Source organism: Saccopteryx bilineata, chromosome 8 (genome assembly GCF_036850765.1).
Source record: "Saccopteryx bilineata isolate mSacBil1 chromosome 8, mSacBil1_pri_phased_curated, whole genome shotgun sequence".
NCBI lineage: Eukaryota > Metazoa > Chordata > Mammalia > Chiroptera > Emballonuridae > Saccopteryx > Saccopteryx bilineata.
In genome coordinates, this window is record NC_089497.1 from 69,088,665 (window position 1) to 69,109,105 (window position 20,441).

The 20,441-nt window shown below is 37.6% G+C and overlaps 1 protein-coding gene across 1 annotated transcript in view; it reads right to left on the minus strand.

Moving 5' to 3' along the window:
- The window catches only part of VPS8 (VPS8 subunit of CORVET complex), a 405,986-nt gene that overhangs the window by 174,307 nt on the left and 211,238 nt on the right, over positions 1-20,441 (minus strand). Inside the window, exons 29-34 of the mRNA XM_066240876.1 lie at positions 15,590-15,709; positions 13,650-13,706; positions 9,198-9,280; positions 8,371-8,455; positions 7,152-7,250; positions 319-408 (exon numbers count right to left, since the gene is read on the minus strand). Coding sequence (XP_066096973.1) covers positions 319-408; positions 7,152-7,250; positions 8,371-8,455; positions 9,198-9,280; positions 13,650-13,706; positions 15,590-15,709 — 534 coding nt within the window. The remainder of the gene's footprint in view (positions 1-318; positions 409-7,151; positions 7,251-8,370; positions 8,456-9,197; positions 9,281-13,649; positions 13,707-15,589; positions 15,710-20,441) is intronic.

The following is a 20,441-nucleotide window of genomic DNA, read 5'->3' on the forward strand; positions in this document are numbered from 1 at the left end:
AAGAAAATGTGGCCAGGTGGGGCAGGGAAAGGGTCCTCTGTGCATTTCAGTTTCTGGAACAGGGACAGGTTATAGTTCCCAAAATGTTTGTGATGTTACTATTTGTTATGCACAAAAATGAACTCTCCCATTCCAGCCTGAGTTCATCACACACATGCTCCCAAATACACACACAAACACACATACACAATGTGTAGAAACTGTCATTAAATAACAACTATTACTTGAACAAATTACTACAATCAAAAATTCTTAGGTGAATATTCAATAACTTTCTCCACTAGATGTTTCTTCTCAGTATATATCTGAAATATTTACCTGTAGTTTTTTAATGACTGTTTCAATCTGTTCAGAGAAGTGAGTAGCAACCAGCTCTGCAGCTTTGCAAGGCTTCAGGGACACAAGCTCCTAGAATAAAAGAAAAAAATAAAATCTTTTTGTTAAGTCTTTAATGTTAATTTAAATAGAATTCTCACAGATATAAAGCAGGATCACCTGCCTCAAGATTTTCATAAGCTTTTATACTGCATTTCAGGTGACCTTGATATAGGGCTTCAATTTAAAGGAATATTGTAAATGAGTAAAGTTTAAAATGTACCATGTAAAAATAAATCAGATTTTGATAAAAAAAAAATGGTAGTGCAGAATTCTTAGAAAATGAAGGCACGGAACTCTGGATTTAGGTTATAATATCTACAGAATGAAAAGAAGGAACAAAAGCTCCCCAAATTCCGTTTGTGAATTTCACCCTTGAACTTAAAGTTATAACTTGAAAAATGAGAAAAAGGCTATAGTTGCCGTTTCTCTGGCTAAGCATTCTAAAACTTTACTTCTGATACCTGACAGATTTTGAACTATAAGTGCCTTAAGAAATCAACCTAAGGTCATAAGTCTTACATGAGACTAAGAGGGACTACTGTTAATTAACCACTATTAATAAATAGTGGTTTTTTGCTAAATCTAAGATTTCTAATTTGCCCTCTCCTTAAACTTTTCCAGACACTACTATCTTTTTCTTCTTGAAACTCTCTTTTCAGTTGGTTTCTGTGACCTACTGTTCTACTCTTACAATTGCATGTTACATGGCTAAAATGCAAAGACAAACTATAGATCACACAGTATACTGTCAAATATATGGTATACAAGTTAGTGTGACTGTAACATTCAGGATATAGCCAATAATTTTGTGTTAATATTTGTAGATTAATAATAATGAGCTATCAAATACTTGTATTTTGTATTATTTTTATATAACATCTCAAAACAGAAGATACAACTAATTAATCAGTATCAAAATGAAAAAAGGGAATATTACTACTGATCTGTAGACATTAAATGGATAAAAAACTATAATGTGAAGAATGTGAAAATTCAGACAAAATGGATAAATTCCTAGAATAATGTAATTTAATAAACTGATTAAAGTAATAGAAAACCTGCACTGACGAGTCAAAGATTTTTTCATATGGAAAACTCCAGGCCCAGACAGATTCACCTATAACTTATAGTAACAATGTAAGGAAGAAAAAATTCAACATTAATTAACCTTTTAAAGAAAATAGAAAAAAGGAAACTTCTTCAGTTCATTGTATGAGGCTAGCAAAATTCTGATACCTAAACAATTTATGAAAGGAATATTATTATGAATATTAATCATAAACATTGATACAAAAATCCTAAATATGAACAAAGTTCAACAATATATAAAAAGGATACTATATTAGGATCAAGTTGCATTTATCCACAAAGTGTAAAGCTGGTTAATATCAATAATGATAACATTTTTTCACAACAAAACTATTAATATACTAGAAATAAAAGACTTCCATAAAAATCCTTATAATAAACATATCTATATTGGAAATAAAAAATATTAATAGCATTATTATGCTAAAATATAAAGTTATGACAGTAAATCTAACAAATGATGGAAAATTTCTACAGAGAAATTATAAAACTTTATAGAAAAATACTGAATAAAGGGTCATACCATATGGTCATAGATGGAAAGATTCAATATTGTAAAGATGTCAATTACAATCACAATGATTAATAGATTCATTGTAATTCCTGTCAGAATCATAAGATTAAAGACATTTTTTGGGGTGGAATTTGACAAGCTGGTCTAAAATGTATTTGGAATTATAAAAGGTCAAGAATAACCAATACTCTTTTAATAGTATCAAGACTTATTATAGCCTGACCAGAAGGTGGCACAGTGGATAGAGCATCAGACTGGGATGCAGAGGGCAGAGAAGCCAGGTTCAAATCCCCAAGGTCGCTGGCTTGAGTGTGGGATCATCCACATGACTCCATGTCACTGGCTTGAGTTCAAGGTTGCTGGCTTGAGCAAGGGGTCACTTGCTCTATCGTAGCCTCCCAGTCAAGGCACATATGAGAAGCAATCAATGAACAACTAAGGAGCCACAACGAAGAATTGATGTTTCTTATCTGTCTCTCTTCCTGTCTGTCTATCCCTATCTGTCCCTCTCCCTGTCTCTGTCACACACACAGAAGGACTTATTTTAGAGCAACAATATTAAAAATACTAGTGAGGTACTGATACAGTGACAGATAACAGAACAATGAAACAGAATAGGGCCCAGAAAACCAGACCAAGCATATAACTCCCTGATATACTTATGAAAGAGTAGCCATGCTGAGTAGTGCGGAAAGGCAACCTTTAAAATAACTGTGCTGGGAAAATTAGGCACCCATATTTAAAAAACTTAATATGGTGTAAAGATCCTCACCTCACACCATACAAAAACTGCTTTCAGGTGAACGTAAGATTTAAAGATGAAGAAAGCTGTTAAACAAAAATATGTATGGAGGACTTCTCTAGTGTAAAAGGAAAAAATAAATTATTTCAACTACTTAAAAATAAACTTTTCTTAAAAAGAATCATAGAAAAATAAAGCCATAAAGTGGAAAAATATATTCACAACATGTATCCTTGAAAAATATTACCATGCAGGATACATAAAGAAGTCCTGAAAATAAGTACAGGAGGAATTCTAATAGAAAAATGAGCAAGACTTGAATAGGCACATTACAGAAAGGGAATTTAAATGGCCAGTAAACATGAAATGTCTATCAATCTCATTAGTAACTAAGGATATGTAAATTTAAAATATAACAGGAGAGCCTGACCAGGTGATGGCGCAGTGGATAGAGCATCAGACTGGGATGTGGAAGGACCCAGGTTTGAGACCCTGAGGTTGCCAGCTTGAGCGCGGGCTCATCTGGTGTGAGCAAAGCTCACCAGCTTGGACCCAAAGTCGCTGGTTACTCGGTCTGCTGAAGGCCCACGGTCAAGGCACATATGAGAAAGCAATCAATGAACAACTAAGGTGCCACAAGGAAGAATGTATGCTTCTCATCTCTCTCCCTTCCCGTTTGTCCCTATCTGTCCTTCTCTCTGTCTCTATCACCAAAAAAACCCCATGTGTGTGTGTGTATATATAATTAAACTCCACTAGATTGCAAAATCTCATTCAATGTTGGCACCTGAAGATGATCATCCCAATTAACTGGCAGTTATAGACTCTAGTGCAGAGATTATCAAATGTTAGCATGCCTCAAAAGCACCAAAGGGCTTATTAAAACTTACTGCTGGACCCCACTTCTACAGTTTCTGATCTAACAGGTCTGAAGTGAAGACTCAAACTGCATTTCTAGCAAGTTCTCAACTGATGCCATAATGCTCCTGGGGATCAAACAGAACCACAGCCCTACTGCAGTGATTTTCAATCAGTGTGCCACAAGAATTTTTAAAATACTCTATACCTGATTAGTCAGGGGCGTTGACCTCTTTTCCTTTACTGTCAAATAAAAAAACGACAACAGCCAACATACTAGCCATACAGTGTGAATGAATCAAAATAATACCTATTTTTTTTGTCAGATTGACAAAAAATATATCTTTTGGTATGCTGCAGAATTTTAGTCATTAGTTTATGTGTGCCATTAGATGAAAAATGTTGAAAATTGCTGCTCTAGAAAAATGCATGTGGCTATGCTCAGATACATATATTAAGGTCAATTACAAATGAACTATATTTATTTATTTATTTATTTATTTTTTGTATTTTTCTGAAGCTGGAAACAGGGAGAGACAGACAGACTCCCGCGTGCGCCCGACCGGGATCCACCCGGCACGCCCGCCAGGGGGCGATGCTCTGCCCCTCCGGGGCGTTGCTCTGCCACGACCAGAGCCACTCTAGTGCCTGGGGTAGAGGCCAAGGAGCCATCCCCAGCGCCTGGGCTATCTTTGCTCCAATGGAGCTTTGGCTGCAGGAGGGGAAGAGAGAGACAGAGAGGAAGGAGGGGGACGGGGGGGGGGGGGTGGAGAAGCAAATGGGCGCTTCTCCTATGTGCCCTGGCCGGGAATCGAACCCGGGTCCCCCGCACGCCAGGCCGACGCTCTACCGCTGAGCCAACCAGCCAGGGCACAAATGAACTATTTTTATAGTTAAAAACTAGAAACAAGTAAAATGTCTACTAACAGCAGAATGAACAAACTATGATATCCTTGTAAAATGAAATACTAGATAACAATTAAAATAAACCACAGCTAAATACAACAAAATGTACAAACTTCTCAAAACATTGAGAAAAAAAAAAAGAAAATACAAAGTAGAACTTCATTTACAAGTTCAGAGAAAATCAAAATAAAAATGTAAATTTTTAGGGATGTAGGCATGTGCAGTAACAGTATATAGAAAGGCAAGAAAATATGAAAAACAGTATAATAAATATAAGAGCAGAGTACTATGATCAGGAAAGGATACAAAGGCAGCCTGGGGTACTGAAAAAGAAGTCTATTTCTTGATTCGGGCCTCAGATGTTTGCTTTTTATTTTTTTATTAAACTGTACATTTATTTTATGCACTTTTGGGGATGCTTTCTATATTTCAAAATTTAAAAATATTTTTAAAAAATCTAATGAGGCCCTGGCTGGGATGCTCAGTTGGGTGGAGTGCCATCTCAATATGCCAAGGTTGTGGGTTTGATCCCCAGTCAGGGAATAGGAAAAATACAAAATAACCTAATGAAACATGATTTGTTCATATTGGAAAAACCAACCAAACTAAAGATTCCTTATCTGTAATCCACAGACCCAATCTAAATGTGGCTTTTAGGGGGTCTGTGGATCCCTGAGATTGTAAACAAAATTATGTAATATATGCACACGCACAGGTCCAAATGTTTCATTAGATTCTCAAAAGAGGTCTATAATTCCAAAAGTGTTAAGAACCACTGTAAATACTGTCAGAAAACTTTATTATAAGGACTTTTACCCCTATATATTCAATATTGATTTTATTTACATTACTGAAGCCGTGTAAATTCTTCAACAAAGTCTATATACTTGAAATAGTGACCTTAAGAGATTAAAAAGTTCAAGGTTAGAAAAAAAAAAGTGCAGATGTTGGGAGAAAATCAGGAGAAATAACTGTACAGCAAAAATACTTCTTGCTTCTCCAGTGTGAGTTTTCTGCTGAGTAATTTGTTTGCTCACTGATTAGTTCATCACATTTCACATTATGCAGAGATGTCTGGAGTCCATGTGCTCAAACCGCTGCATAATGTAGATTAAGTGACATAAAGAATGAGCCATAATGTAACTATGGAAACTTAAAGGGGATGATGAAAGAAAAAAGAATACAAAATGATTAAAGGGAAAAAGATATAACTCAAGTAGGAGAAGGTTTTCTTGGGTTCTTTCATCAAGATATATTCATCTTGTTGTTAGCAGGAATATCGTAATATTAAATAACATATATATGTTCTCAATCCTATAGATGAAAGTGTGGAAATTACTTCAGACCACACATCTGATGACTGACTATACTTCTTTCACACCAGATGTTTCATATAAGATGTGTTCACATTTCTGATCTTTCTAAACTTTATAACCACCAGGATGTGAGCAAAGTATTCATATCACATGCAATGTTTTTTCAGAGTTTCAGATCTCATTCTTTATCATTTTTCATATATATAAAAAATTAAAAACATGTTGAATAATCATATCTTTCACTGCATCTCTAAACCTATCATCAGAAGTTACCCCATCACCTGTTCTTTGCTACAAGGAGGAGGAAAGACGCTTTGTGGATATAAATATTATTTTCAAAACTTGGATTGCCTCAGCATCATTTATTACTGCTTTTTTTCCCAATAATCAGTGAATCATAAAAAAAAAATTTCCACAAACCCACTAGCTCTGTTGGTTTTTGAGGTATACTGTACGTTATGAACCTAAGGACACTAAAGTGAGGAGTGATTTGTGAGCCTGTTTTCAGAATGCGTTCTGATCATATGTTCATCGTACATTATCAGTCTCTCTGCTTGGGCATCTATAAGCATGTTTTTTTAAAAAACTCGGTTCTCTTGCATTCTTCTTCTTCTCTATTTTTTTTTTTTTGAGAGAAGAGATGCATCAACTTGTACTTTTTACTGTTCAATGATTTTTTCTCATACGTGCCTTAATTGGCGGGGGTGGCGGGAGGCTCCATCCGAGCCAGTAACCCCTACCTCATGCCAGTGACCATGGGATCATTTTGATGATCTCATGCTCAAGCCAGATAAGCCTGCACTCAAGCCTGTGACTTCAGGGATTTGAACCTGGGTCCTCAGCATCCGAGGTCAACACTCTATCCACTGTGCCACCACTGGTCAGGCAACTCTTGCATTCTCATAAAATACATGCATAAACAAAATCAGAATCTTCTCTTACACAAGGAAGAGAAATACATCAGAAAGAAAAACTCATTAAGTAATTTTTCTAAAATTCCATTGGATGATTGGGTAGAATAGCTCCCATTATGTATTAGAGAAAAAGACCAGGAATTCTCTCAGGATCATTTTAAGAATATTGTAAAAACCCACTAATATTCCCAGTTTGTCAACCAGATGACTGAATGAAAATGAGTTATTTTCAGAAGTCATGATATAATAACTTGTATATGACATAGACTTTATGAATACAAATATAAGATGGAATAAATTACCTGAAAAAGATGTTAGTCTGCAAGTAAATCAACTTAATAATATGACAACTGCCACTGCTGAATTAGCATAAACTTAATTTGAAAGACAGTCATACAAATGAAGAAGTTTAAAAAATTTAGTTGAATTAGCACCTCAATGTGATCCATTGCTTTCTGCCAAACAGACTGCTTCTCCTCTGCACTGTGTCCAGGAATGGATAAGATATTATGAATATAGTTAAAGACTTCTTCCTGAGGAGCATAAGAGAATATAATTTATTCAATCATTCACTCAAACAATATTTACTCACTATTTACTATCTGTACCAGTCTTGGTAAATATCGATTATTTGGAGATGGAAAACCATTTGGAGATAGTTAACTGATAGACAATTGACACTAAAGAGAAAGAGTAAATTGTTTAAAGTTTAGGGTAGACTCTTTAAAAGTTGTAAATCTGTTCCAATTTATTTTGGTCTCAATGTCATTAACCTAATAAGGAAATAGCATGCTTAGTCTTGGGGGTCCCTGTCTACATTCCCAGTTTCATCTCCAATCACTCCTGTGTTGTCTATTACGCTCCACTTATGCTGATCTTCGCTTCATTTCTAGGATCTCTATTTAGTTTCTTGAACATGTCAAAAATTTCCCCCACCTCAGGGCCTCTGCATATATGATTCCTTGTCCCAGAACAATTTTTTGTTGCCTCTGCTGGCTTCTTCTCAAATTGCGATGTCAGTTTACATGTCACTTCCACTGAGATTCCTTCTCTGGCTGCTGTGTGTAAGTCAGCTCTCCCATCATCCTCTAAAGTTGCACCCAACTTCTTAAGCACTCATGAAATTGTAATTATATGTTTGGTTTCTTACAGTCAGTCTCCATCACTAAACTATAAATTTGAAATGGCAAGAACTATTTTTTTTCCTTTTTATTGAATTCATTGGCGTGACACTGGTTAACAAAATTATACAGGTTCAGGTGCCCAGTTCTACAACCCATCATCTCTACACTGTACTGTGTGTTCACCCCCAAGTCAGGTCTCTGTCCATGATTTATCCCCCTTTACCTCTTCCACATCTCCCCACCTCCCTAGCCCCAGCAATCACCACACTTTTGTCCATGTCTGCGAGTTTTTTTCTCCTTTTCTTCTTTTTTGCTCAATCTCTGCCCCCACCCAGGCCTTTCCTCATATCGGTTTTAATTATCAGTATATATTAATAGCAGACACTCAATAAATAAATGAAACTACTAAATAAATGAAAACCTGATATATCAAACATATGTCCAAATATTTCTACTGAATAGCTATTTCTACTGGTTGGGGCTTGGGGGGGAGGGGCAAGAGAAAAGGGCAAACAGTCTCTCAACTTACCTCTCTTAGTGGGTCACGTAAGTAGCAATCAATAATTTTGTCATATTGGTGTTCTCGTTCATACATAAACTCACAAATTTGATAGCTAGAACATAAAAGGAAATAGTTCAGTGTGCCAAACAGGTGAGTAGTTATTAGCTTATTGTTACAAGAAATTTTCTCAGGCATACAGGTTAGTATAAAAAAAATAAAAATAAATATGGTAAATGTTGTTTCTACTTTTAAATAAAGTTATAGTATCTAAGGGAATGAAGAGATGCCATTCCTCTAAATATAGGTTTAATATGCTACTGAATACTATGTTTATAAGAAAATTGAAAACTGAGTACAAAATAATATTAAAGCAATATGTGCCAAAAATTGTTAATATATTAGATATTAACTAATTGATTATATGAAGTTTCTCTATTCAGAATTAAATGTCAGGTGAAATATTCAAAACTGCATAAATTATAGTGCTAAAATACTGTATGTTATTTGCTATATTAAATTCTGCATTGTTCATAATATATATAAATAACTGTTAACATCTATAAAATACTATGGAAATTGTAAGTTAAAAATAACTAAAATAATAAATCATAAGACTGCTATTTCATTTTTTTAATTAAAACAAATATACAAACACTTCAAATTTACTCATTGTTAATTTCTGCAAATTTTACTAATTTCTCTATTTAAAAAGCACACACTTTAACCATAGGGTTTTTTTTTTTGCATAGCTTTTCTTAATAAAAAAAAAAGGCAATGCATCAATAAACTGGGCTCCTAGTTACAGAAACGTAATTTAATAGTTGTAACTAATACATGACTTTAAAACAACTTACAACTCTGCTTTTTCTGCCATACAGATGAGCCGATTCTCTTCAAATTGAACTATGCCTCCAGCCTGCAGCAATTCTAAAAGGACCTGAACATGTAAAAAAAAATGAGCAAAAAACTTTAAAATCTACTTTTATTTACTAGCTGTTTAAGAGTCCATTCTGCCACACAAAACTGCATAAATTATAGTGCTAAAATACTGTATTTTATTTGCTATATTAAATTCTGCGTTGTTCATAATATATATAAATAACTGTTAACATCATAACTGAAACATTTTTTCTTTTGTCTTATTACTTGATGTTTTGGCTTGGCTTTCACATATATAACGGGTTAGACTGCAATGAGAATGTTGATAATACTATATTTAAGTCTCATAAAAAGATTAATGGATCTATGTTTCAAACATGTGTAAGGAATGTCACAGTATTTGCAAATAAAGTCTTATGAGAACATCTAATTGATCCTCCACTTAGCTAAAAATGTCCATATATATTCTTTTAAGAAGTGAATTTTTGTCTAGAGCTTTTATGTCTTATAGTTCTTATGGTTCTTTATGTATTATGGTCCACAGGTAGTCTGCATGATGACATGTTATTTTTTCTAATGAAGCATTGGTGTTTCTCATAGTAGCATTATTCACAAGAATGAAAAGGTGGAAACAACCCAAATGTCCATAAATAAGTGAAGGCATAAACAAAATGTGGTATATACATATAATGGAATATTATTCAGCCTTCAGAAGGAAGGAAATTCTGACACGTGCTACAATATAGATGAACTTTAAAAATACTAAGCGAAATAAGCCAGTCACACACACAAAAAGATTCTATATGATCAATTCCATTTATATGAGGTGCGTAAGATAATCAAATTCATGGAGACAGAAAGTAAATGATGGTTGCCAGGAGTTAGGGTAGGAAGTAATGGGAGTTGTTTAATGGGTACAGAGTTTCAGTTTAGGAAGATAAAGTTTTGGAGATAGATGGTAGCAATGGTTGTACAACAATGACAATATACTTAATGCCACTGAATTTATACTTAAATGGTAAAAAAAACAATTTTTATGGTATATACATTTTTACCACAATAAAAAACAAGCGCTGGGGTTCATATAAATAACTTCACAACACTAAGTAGCTGACTAAGAAATGGTGACTAGCACCTGACCAGTGGTGGTGCAGTGGATAAAGCATCAACCTGGGACACTGAGGACCCAGGTGTGAAACCTTGAGGTCACTGGCTTAAGCGTGGGATCATTAACATGATCCCATGGTCACTGGCTTGGCTTGAATCCCCTAGTCAAGGCACGTATGAGAAGCAATTAATGACCAACTAAAGTGATGTAACTACAAATTGATGCTTCTCATCTCCCTCCTCTCATCTTTTCTCTCAACAACAACAACAAAAACAAAACAAAAAAACTAGGATGTGATATTCATCAATATTTATAAATAAACCTCAAAATATAGTATAATCATTACATAGTCATTAGGTTAATATGAGAAAGCTCTCCCTTATATTTAAGTTCACGATCCAGAGTAATATGACCCTTCTCAAAACTCCAGGGAACCATTTAACAAAGCAATTGTTTAACATAGGAAATTGATTACTTTCAAGTTTAAAAAAAAGAAAGAAAAAAAATGAAACCTATCCAAACTATACATTACAGAACCCTTATTTAATCCATTTTGAGTATTATAATGTACAGTTATATAGAATATCTATGGAGTCAAGTTCATCTGCTGAAGCATCAATTTTGAATAACATAATAGAAATCCATTGCTGGAGCCAGTCTTGTCAACCTACTAGAACTGAGTGTCAAATTTTCAGGAATTCTGTAAGTCAATTGTTAAACACAGTCAATGTTAAAAATTAAGTTTAATAAACTCACAATTAACTAAATTAAATTAAAAATAAAAGTAAATAGTAGTCAAAACTCACCATTTTGTAATTATCTTACTACATTTTTCTATGTATGCTCTTGAGGTTAGTTACTGTAACTGAATCTGTATAGGGAAATTTTTTTTTTTTTTTTTTGTATTTTTTTTTCTGAAGCTAGAAACCGGGAGAGACAGTCAGACAGACTCCCGCATGCGCCCGACCGGGATCCACCCGGCACGCCCACCAGGGGGCGACGCTCTGCCCACCAGGGGGCGATGCTCTGCCGCAACCAGAGCCACTCTAGCGCCTGGGGCAGAGGCCAAGGAGCCATCCCCAGCGCCCGGGCCATCTTTGCTCCAATGGAGCCTCGGCTGCAGGAGGGGAAGAGAGAGACAGAGAGGAAGGAGGGGGGAGGGGAGAAGCAAATGGGCGCTTCTCCTGTGTGCCCTGGCCGGGAATCGAACTGGGACTTCTACACGCCAGGCCGACGCTCTACCACTGAGCCAACCAGCCAGGGCTGTATGGGGAAATATTAATTAGGCTGTCGCACTATGCATCTCTTCCTAACTCTATGCTGAGTGGCATCATGTTGGGAGTACTGACACCATGAAAAATGGCAAATTCTGAAAATCAGGGCTTTTTACATTTTTAAAGGGTTGTAAAACAAATAAACAAAGACTATGTAACAGATACTACATGTGGCCCACAAAGCCTAAAATATTTACTCTTTGGCTAGTTACAAAAAAAAGGTTGCCAATCCTTGGTTATTGAAGCGATGGAGATCATGTTCATAAAGCAAACTTAAAAAGCCATTACATTGTGGATATCACAAAAAATTAAGGAGTAATTTTGTAAATATTCAAACACTGTTATCTGATTCAGCCAAGAAGTCACTTCTTTGATGAATGAGTGAAGTCCTGACTCACTTTCACTGCTGCACTTTCACTTTATTCATTTACATAAATGAAAATATCAACCAACAGTAACATTAGAACTACTATACTTGAGGAGCTAGTTGTTAAACTTTTATCAGCACTCCACTGAAAAATAATAAAAATATTGTACAAACAAGTTTTGATATATAACAACTTGTACAACGGAAAAGTGATGGATTAGAAGGGAAGGAACTGGTTTCAAATCTTAGTTGTGACCTTGAACAACTTACTTTATCAGTTTCCTATATTTCTAAAATGAATAAAAAGAGAAACTAGATATCCTCAAAGGGGACTCCCAATGACCTTACTATGCAATGATTACTTTTAAGGTTTGGCTTTTACATTTAGATTTGATTTTTAGTTGTGTTTAATTTAGTTATTTATATAAAAAGTTTTTTATCATTTTATCTAGTAACACCATGCAAAACATGATCACCTTTCCTGCCAGTAGATAAATAGAAACAAAATAAAGGTTCACATTACTATTGGTTTACAACGTAATTTAAGAGATAAGCAAAATTTTAGCAGCTATTCTTTTCCCTGAGATAGTCTGCTGCAGTCACTGGGCCACAGCAGTGCAGAGAAAGAAGTCACTGTTGCTATCCCATGTTCTTTATCTGAGCCTCAACCTCCCAGCTGTGCACTATTACCATAAAATATCAGCATAGTTATCAAAGTATTTAATTTTTATAGCTTATGTCCAAAAAGTCAGTCAATCAATTTTAAGTAGGTTGACTCTCCTAGTGCTCACAAGTATAATGGGTAAACTTTTAAAGAATCCTATTCTTAGATGGGACCCAAAAGAAAGCTGCATAAGTAGAAAGAATTGGTCATCAAGCAGTTACTATGTCACAGTGATTAGTGGAGGAAGGAACAGATAGTCTCTAGATCAGGGGTCCCCAAACTTTTTACACAGGGAGCCAGTTCACTATCCCTCAGACTGTTGGAGGGCCGGACTATAAAAAAAATTATGAACAAATCCCTATGCACACTGCACATATCTTATTTTAAAGTAAAAAAACAAAACGGGAACAAATACAATATTTAAAATAAAGAACAAGTAAAATTTAAATCAACAAACTGACCAGTATTTCAATGGGAAGTATGCTCCTCTCACTGACCACCAATGAAAGAGGTGCCCCTTCCAAAAGTGCAGCAGGGGCCAGATAAATGGTCTCAGGGGGTCGCATGCAGCCCGTGGGCCATAGTTTGGGGATCTCTGCTCTAGATAGTCCTAAAACAGCGGGGCTAAAGGATACTCCCACAAGCTGAGTGTCCCAACACTCAGTATCCTGCAGTTCTTTCTGGTTCAGGGCCATAGCAGCAAGGAATGCTTATCAGATTAATGACACTGGTGGAGAGCAGGACTATAACAGGTGCTAATTGTTGCTGCACATGGAGAAAGATGAAGTATTCTCTTTGATGTTATATTGAATGCAAGACAAGTGCAGTCAGCTTAGGAATTTAGTGTTATATAAGCTCCTTCCTTTTATATGCACTTCTAACTAGCTTAGCATTTAGATTTGGCACAAGTCATTTTCCCTTTTTGCCTAGTGAGGACTAGCACAGAAGGATTCTTTCTGGTTTACTCTGTCTTCTTTCCTACTCTTTAGCAAAAGAAGTTCTAGCAATTCATACCTGCTGTCTTTCAGAGTGTCGGGAATCATCATCAGGACTACAGAGGAATTCAAGGACCTGGCGAAAGAAAAGGCATTTTTTATTGGATATCAGCATACATGATATGACACTAGCAATGAGAACAGCAACTATCCTTTCTCTACCTCCAATTCATTCATACCTGACCATTAAAAAATACCACAGGCACATGGTAACTTCCCTGACTGGCACAGTACATGACACAGGAGGTTCAGGTATGCTACTATTTAATATGTACCTTACAAACATTTCTTTACTGTTTAGAAACATGACTAGAAGGCAGTGTCATATATTCATCTTAACTTTTTTTTTTTTTTTTTTGCATTTTTCCGAAGCTGGAAACAGGGAGATACAGTCAGACAGACTCCCGCATGCGCCCGACCGGGATCCACCCGGCACGCCCACCATGGGGCGATGCTCTGCCCACCAGGGGACGACGCTCTGCCCATCCTGGGCGTCGCCATGTTGCGACCAGAGCCACTCCAGCGCCTGAGGCAGAGGCCACAGAGCCATCCCCAGCGCCCGGGCCATCCTTGCTCCAATGGAGCCTTGGCTGCGGGAGGGGAAGAGAGAGACAGAGAGGAAAGCGCGGCGGAGGGGTGGAGAAGCAAATGGGCGCTTCTCCTGTGTGCCCTGGCCGGGAATCGAACCCGGGTCCTCCGCACGCTAGGCCGACGCTCTACCGCTGAGCCAACCGGCCAGGGCCTATTCATCTTAACTTTAAGATCACTGATACCACGGACGAACCAAAGCAGGAACTTTGGAGTCAGGCCACTTAAATTTGAATTCTAACCTTATCAACACTTAATAGTAACAGTTATTGCTAATAACAACACTTATTAACCTTGGATGAGTGATTTAACCTCTCCAGTCTTTAGTTTTCTCATCTGCAAAATGAGATAACAGCTATATCAATTACAGAACTGTTAGGAGCATTGAATTAATAAACACATATAAAACTCATGAACAGGCCCTGGCCAGTTGGCTCAGCGGTAGAGCGTCGGCCTGGCGTGCAGGAGTCCTGGGTTCGGTTCCCAGCCAGGGCACACAGGAGAAGCACCCATTTGCTTCTCCACCCCTCCCCCTCTCCTTCCTCTCTGTCTCTCTCTTCCCCTCCCGCAGCCGAGGCTCCATTGGAGCAAAGATGGCCCGGGCGCTGGGGATGGCTCTGTGGCCTCTGCCTCAGGCGCTAGAATGGCTCTGAATGCAGCAGAGCGATGCCCCAGAGGGGCAGAACATCGCCCCCTGGTGGGCATGCCGGGTGGATCCCGGTCGGGTGCATGCGGGAGTCTGTTTGACTGCCTCCCCGTTTCCAGCTTTGGAAAAATGAAAAAAAAAAAAAAGAAAAAAGAAAAAAAAACAAAAAAACTCAGGAACAGAGCCTGGCACTATGAAGTGCTCAATAAATGCTAGTCATTATTAGCAACTATCTACAGATAAAAGAAAGTATTTTCATTGCCACCTGTGGATAGATAGAAGCTTTTTAACTGAGATTAAGAGATACCTTTCAGAGTCAAAGTCATTTGTAAATACATTCCGATTTTATAAAAATAATCTCTCCTCCAGATGATCAACATAATTTATTACCAGTGAGATGGGTTATTCTTAAATTGGAAAATTCTTGAGCAAAGAAAGCTAGGCAATTTGGGGTAACAATATGGAGAGAACAGAATCTCTATACTAATCTCCACAAATCACACTCCCTTAACACCAAGTTACTAGGCAAAGTCATATTACCCAGATATATCATTAAAACAATAAAAACCTAAATTAGATCCAAAATGAAACCAAAACAAGTTTCTCCCTGATAAGACACTTCCAGTTGGCTATTATATTTAAAAACCATGTAATCCAGTGATTTCTTTTTTATGTTCAGTAATATAATAAAAACAATTCTATTTCTCTTTGTTAAAAACACTCACCTGATCAAAGAGAGTTCTGTTTACAAACAAAGTGTTGTCAGGCTTTGCTAGCTGTCGGGCAAGGAATGTAAAGAGACACCCTACTTGTGAGGGTGTAAAATCTGAATTCTCCACCATGACCTGATGAGTGAAAGAGACCATTTATTCAATACACCATCTGGTTTGACACAAAAAATATACAATTAGAAGGGCTGGGGGAGCCTGATTACCAAAGACTCATGAAATGATTCTTTTGTTAACTGTGCAACAATTGAGTGCAATACCATTTAGAGAAAGAACCCAACTACTTGCATACTCTGAAAAGAGAGCATTTTAGTGATTTTAGGCATATTTCTAGACACAACTTAGATGAGAAATGAACTGTTAGGTAACTTTCAAAGATAAATTAATCAAGTTTTCCTCTTGAGTTGTTACAAGAGAATCTTACTAAAATTAATTTAATTTAAAGAACCCCTACTAAAAATGTGCCCATCAATATAGAAAGAAGGGAATTGCTTTGGGGTTTAAAGGTAAGACAACTTGAGAGTGACGGTATCCCAGGAAAAAGTCATATCAATGAAGTGCATAGATTCTCTTTGTTTATAAAGCAGTTTCTTAAATAGATGGTTTTGCATAATGGGCTTTTTACAATCACACACAGTTATAAAATCATAATCATTCCTCTACTTTAAGTGAGCTCTCCTATCCTGAGTACCTGCTATGTATAAGATGTTATGGTAGAGGCTACCTGAAGATGGCAGCAGAATAGGCAGATGCACAGACTCCCAGCTCACACCACCATATTGGATTACAAACTAATTTAGGAACAATCAGCGTAAAAAACCAAATCTGAACTACAAGAACAGCTCTCAAAAACCAAGGAGCAAAGAAGAAGCCACAAAAAACCTAGTAGGGAGTGCCTGAATCTCCCCTACTTACAGGAACAGAGGGGTGGTGAGGCTGAGAGCCCAGAAGGGATCTCACTCCAAGGAAAAGAGCAGTAAATACTGCTCACAGCTACTTGCTTGGCAACCAGGGAATGAGGTGTGTAGAAAGGGCCTGCTTGTCTTCCAAAAAGAAAGGGGAGAGAGAGAGACAGATGGTGAGGGGCAGAGGAATGAAGGGGAGGACCAGAAAAGCTTACTCATGCAGTGCTGGAAGTGGCCATGGCTGGGGAAGGGACTGATCCCTCCACAAAACAAAAGTCAAAGTGCTTCCAGGGCACAGATCTCCAGACATCTCTCCAGCTCCAATCAGCGCAAGGCACAGGTGAAAACAAGAAGTGGGGAGGAGGGGGAGTAACTCAGGTCTCCATAGAAATCTAAGATACACCTCCGCATACTAAAGCTGAGAAAGCAACCCGCCCCCAGAGAGATTAACTGGAAGAAGAGGATTTCAGAGTCTCAGGTTACACCCACCGCATTCCTAGATACAGTTTCAAATAAGCCCCCTGCTGAGATCAGCAAACAAGACAATCACCTGCTAAGAAAACAAACAAATCAAGACTTCAAAGTGACCCAAATTCAAAAGTGGATTACAAATAATAACTGATGCCAACCCAAGAAGACCTAGAAATAACACAAGAGAAAACTGGAGGCAGACAACACCAAGCCTAGAAACAACCAGCTCTACAAACAAAACACCCAAACACACAGACATAATGAGAAGAAAGAGAAGTGCAATCCAAATGAAACCACAAGAGAAACCTCCAGGAAATGATCTGAGTGATATGGAAATAATCAAACTTCCGGATGCGAAGTTCAAAATAATGATTGTAAGAATGCTTAGGGATCTTAAAACAACAATGGACAGTCATTATAAACACCTAAATAAAGAAATACCAAGTATAAACAAGGATATTGAAATATTAAAAAAGAATCAGTCGGAGATGACAAATACAATATCAGAAAGGAAGATCAAAATGGAAGGAATTAAAAACAGGATTGGATGGAGCTGAGGATCGAATCAGCGAGTTGGAGGACAACTGGAATGAAGGCATGAAAGCAGAGAAGAAAAAAGAAAAGGGACTCAAAAAGACTGAGGAAAATCTTAGAGAGCTCTGTGACAACATAAAGAGAAATAACACCAACATCATAGGGGTTCTTGAAGAAGAAGAGAAAGAACAAGGGATAGAGACTTTGTTCAATCATATCAGAGCTGAAAACTTCACTAAATTAATGCAGGAGAAACTCTCACAAGTTCAAGAAGCACAGAGAACTCCATTAAAGAGAAACCCAAAGAAACCTACACCAAGACACATCATAATTAAAATACCAAAGCTAAGTGATAAAGAGAAAATATTAAAAGTTGCTAGAAAAAAAAAGCTATCACCTACAAAAGAGCTCCCATAAGGATGACATCAGACTTCTCAACAGAAACACTTGAGGCCAGAAGGAAATGGCAAGAAATATTCAAAGTAATGCAGAACAAGAACCTACAACCAAGACTACTTTATCCAACAAGGCTATCATTTAAAATTAAAGGAGAAATAAAAAGCTTCCCAAAAAAAAAACCTCAAGGAATTCATTACAACCAAACCAATGCTGCAGGACATGTTAAGGGGCATGGTGTAAACAGATCAAAGTGAGAAAAGAACATGGTAAAAGAGGAATAGAGCTTTAAAGAATAAAATGGCAATAAACAACTACATATAAATAATAACCTTAAATGTAAATGGATTAAAAATAACCTTAAATGTAAATGGATGAAAAGATCCAATCAAAAGACATAGGGTAGCTGCATGCATAAGAAAACAGGACCCGTACATATGCTGTCTACAAGAGACACACCTTAAAACAAAAGATGCACATACACTGAAGGTAAAAGGATGGAAAAACAAACATTTCATGCAAATGGAAATGAAAAAAAAAGCTGGAGTAACAATACGTATATCAGACAAAATGTACTTTAAAACAAAGAATATACCCCAAAGGGGTCTCATGGGATGCCATCTGGGTCCTGCTTCAACAGTGGAAATGAAGGTCATTGAGCTAAAGCCTGCCAGATTTACATGCCTCTGCTGTGAGGAAACAGGGACACTGGAAGGTAGGCTTCCCCCTCGCTCCTCTAAGGGAGGGTTCAGTCTCTTCCAGCCCTGCTCCAGCCATCTATGACCTAACCTTGCCCAGAATGCTGGGGTTTGCCACTGAAGGCTGAAGGGGCCCAGGGCCATCAGCCCCATCTATGACACTGTGGACGAGCCTAGGGTATTTCTTCCAAGAAGCAGGTAAACTGATCTCATTTGCACAAGAGCCACTTAACTATGTCTTGCCTGAATAGTCAGTTTTTTATTCTTCCCTCGAAGATCTCTGTTGTGGGTGTTGATAGTCCTATTTTCTGCTGCTTTGTTTAATATATAGTGTTTCCTTTATTCCTCCTACCCCAATGCCCCACTCATATTTCAGGCTGGGACCTACTCCTAATTTAGAGCTCTCTTTCCCCCTTTTGACAACTTCTATTATGAATCTACCTTTGCCACCCAGCTTAGTGTATCCCAAGGTTCTCTTTACCAAGCCAGAGTTGCAGAGCTCCAGGGAAAAGCAACCTGGTCTCATCTCTCCAGGCAGAGGAGAAAAGAAGCTCCATCTCCACACATGCTGCAGATGGCTTTTCCAGTCTACCTGAATCATTACCAGCTAGAAGTAGCGGTCATTGGGACTTGAACGTGAGCTGCAAAGTATAGAATTGTGACAACAATTCCAGTGCCATGCGGATTTTTCCTGGATGTGGACTTTTCTTGAACTCCTGCTCCTTGTGACAGCTCCTAACAGACTGAATTGGGGTTGGGTTGCATTTTTCAGGGATTTGGCATAGTGTTGGGGCCAACTTAGACTTGGTGAACATGTTAAGGACACTACTCTTTTATGGATTCTTGCTGTATTGGCCAAGAGTTTGCTTAAAGGCTTTAATCACTGTAAAGAAAAACATAGAAGAATAGATAAAGAAGATGTGGCACATATACACCATGGTATACTATTCAGCCATAAGAAATGATGACATCGGATCATTTACAACAAAATGGTGGGATCTTGATAACATTATACGGAGTGAAATAAGTAAATCAGAAAAAAACAAGAACTACATTATTCCATACATTGGTGGGACATAAAAACGAGACTAAGAGACATGGACAAGACTGTGGTGGTTACAGGGGGCAGGGGGAGGGAAAGAGGGAGAGGGGGGAGGGGCACAAAGATAACTAGATAGAAGGTGACGGAGGACAATCTTACTTTGGGTGATGGGTATGCAACAGAATTGAATGACAAGATAACCTGGACATGTTTTCCTTGAATATATGTACCCTGATTTATTGATGTCACCCCATTAAAATTAATAAAAATGTATTTATTAAAAAAGTAGAAAAAACCAAAAAAAACACAAAGAATATAGTAAGAGATAAAGAGGGCGGGGACCTGAAGATGGCAGTGGAGTAGGCAGATGCACAGACTCCCAGCTCACACCACTGAACTGGATTATAAACTAATTTATGAACAATCAGTGTGACAAACCAAATCTGGACTACAAGAACAGCTTTCAAAAACCAAGGAGCAAAGAAGAAGCCACAACAAACCTGGAAGAGAGTGCCTGAATCTCCCCGGCTTACAGAAAGAGGGGGGGGGGTGAGCCTGGGCTCTCAATCCAAGGAAAAGAGCAGTAAATACTGCTCACAGCCACTTGCCTGGCGACCAGGGAACGAAGTGTGTTGAAAGGGCCTGCTTGTCTTCCTCAAAGAAAAAGAGAGAGAGAGAGAGACGGATGGTGAGGGGGATAGAAATTCAGGTGATGACCTGAAAAGCTGACTTATTCAGTGCTGGAGGTAGCCATAACTTGGGGAGGGGCTGATCCTTCCAAAAAGCAAAATAAAAAAGTACTT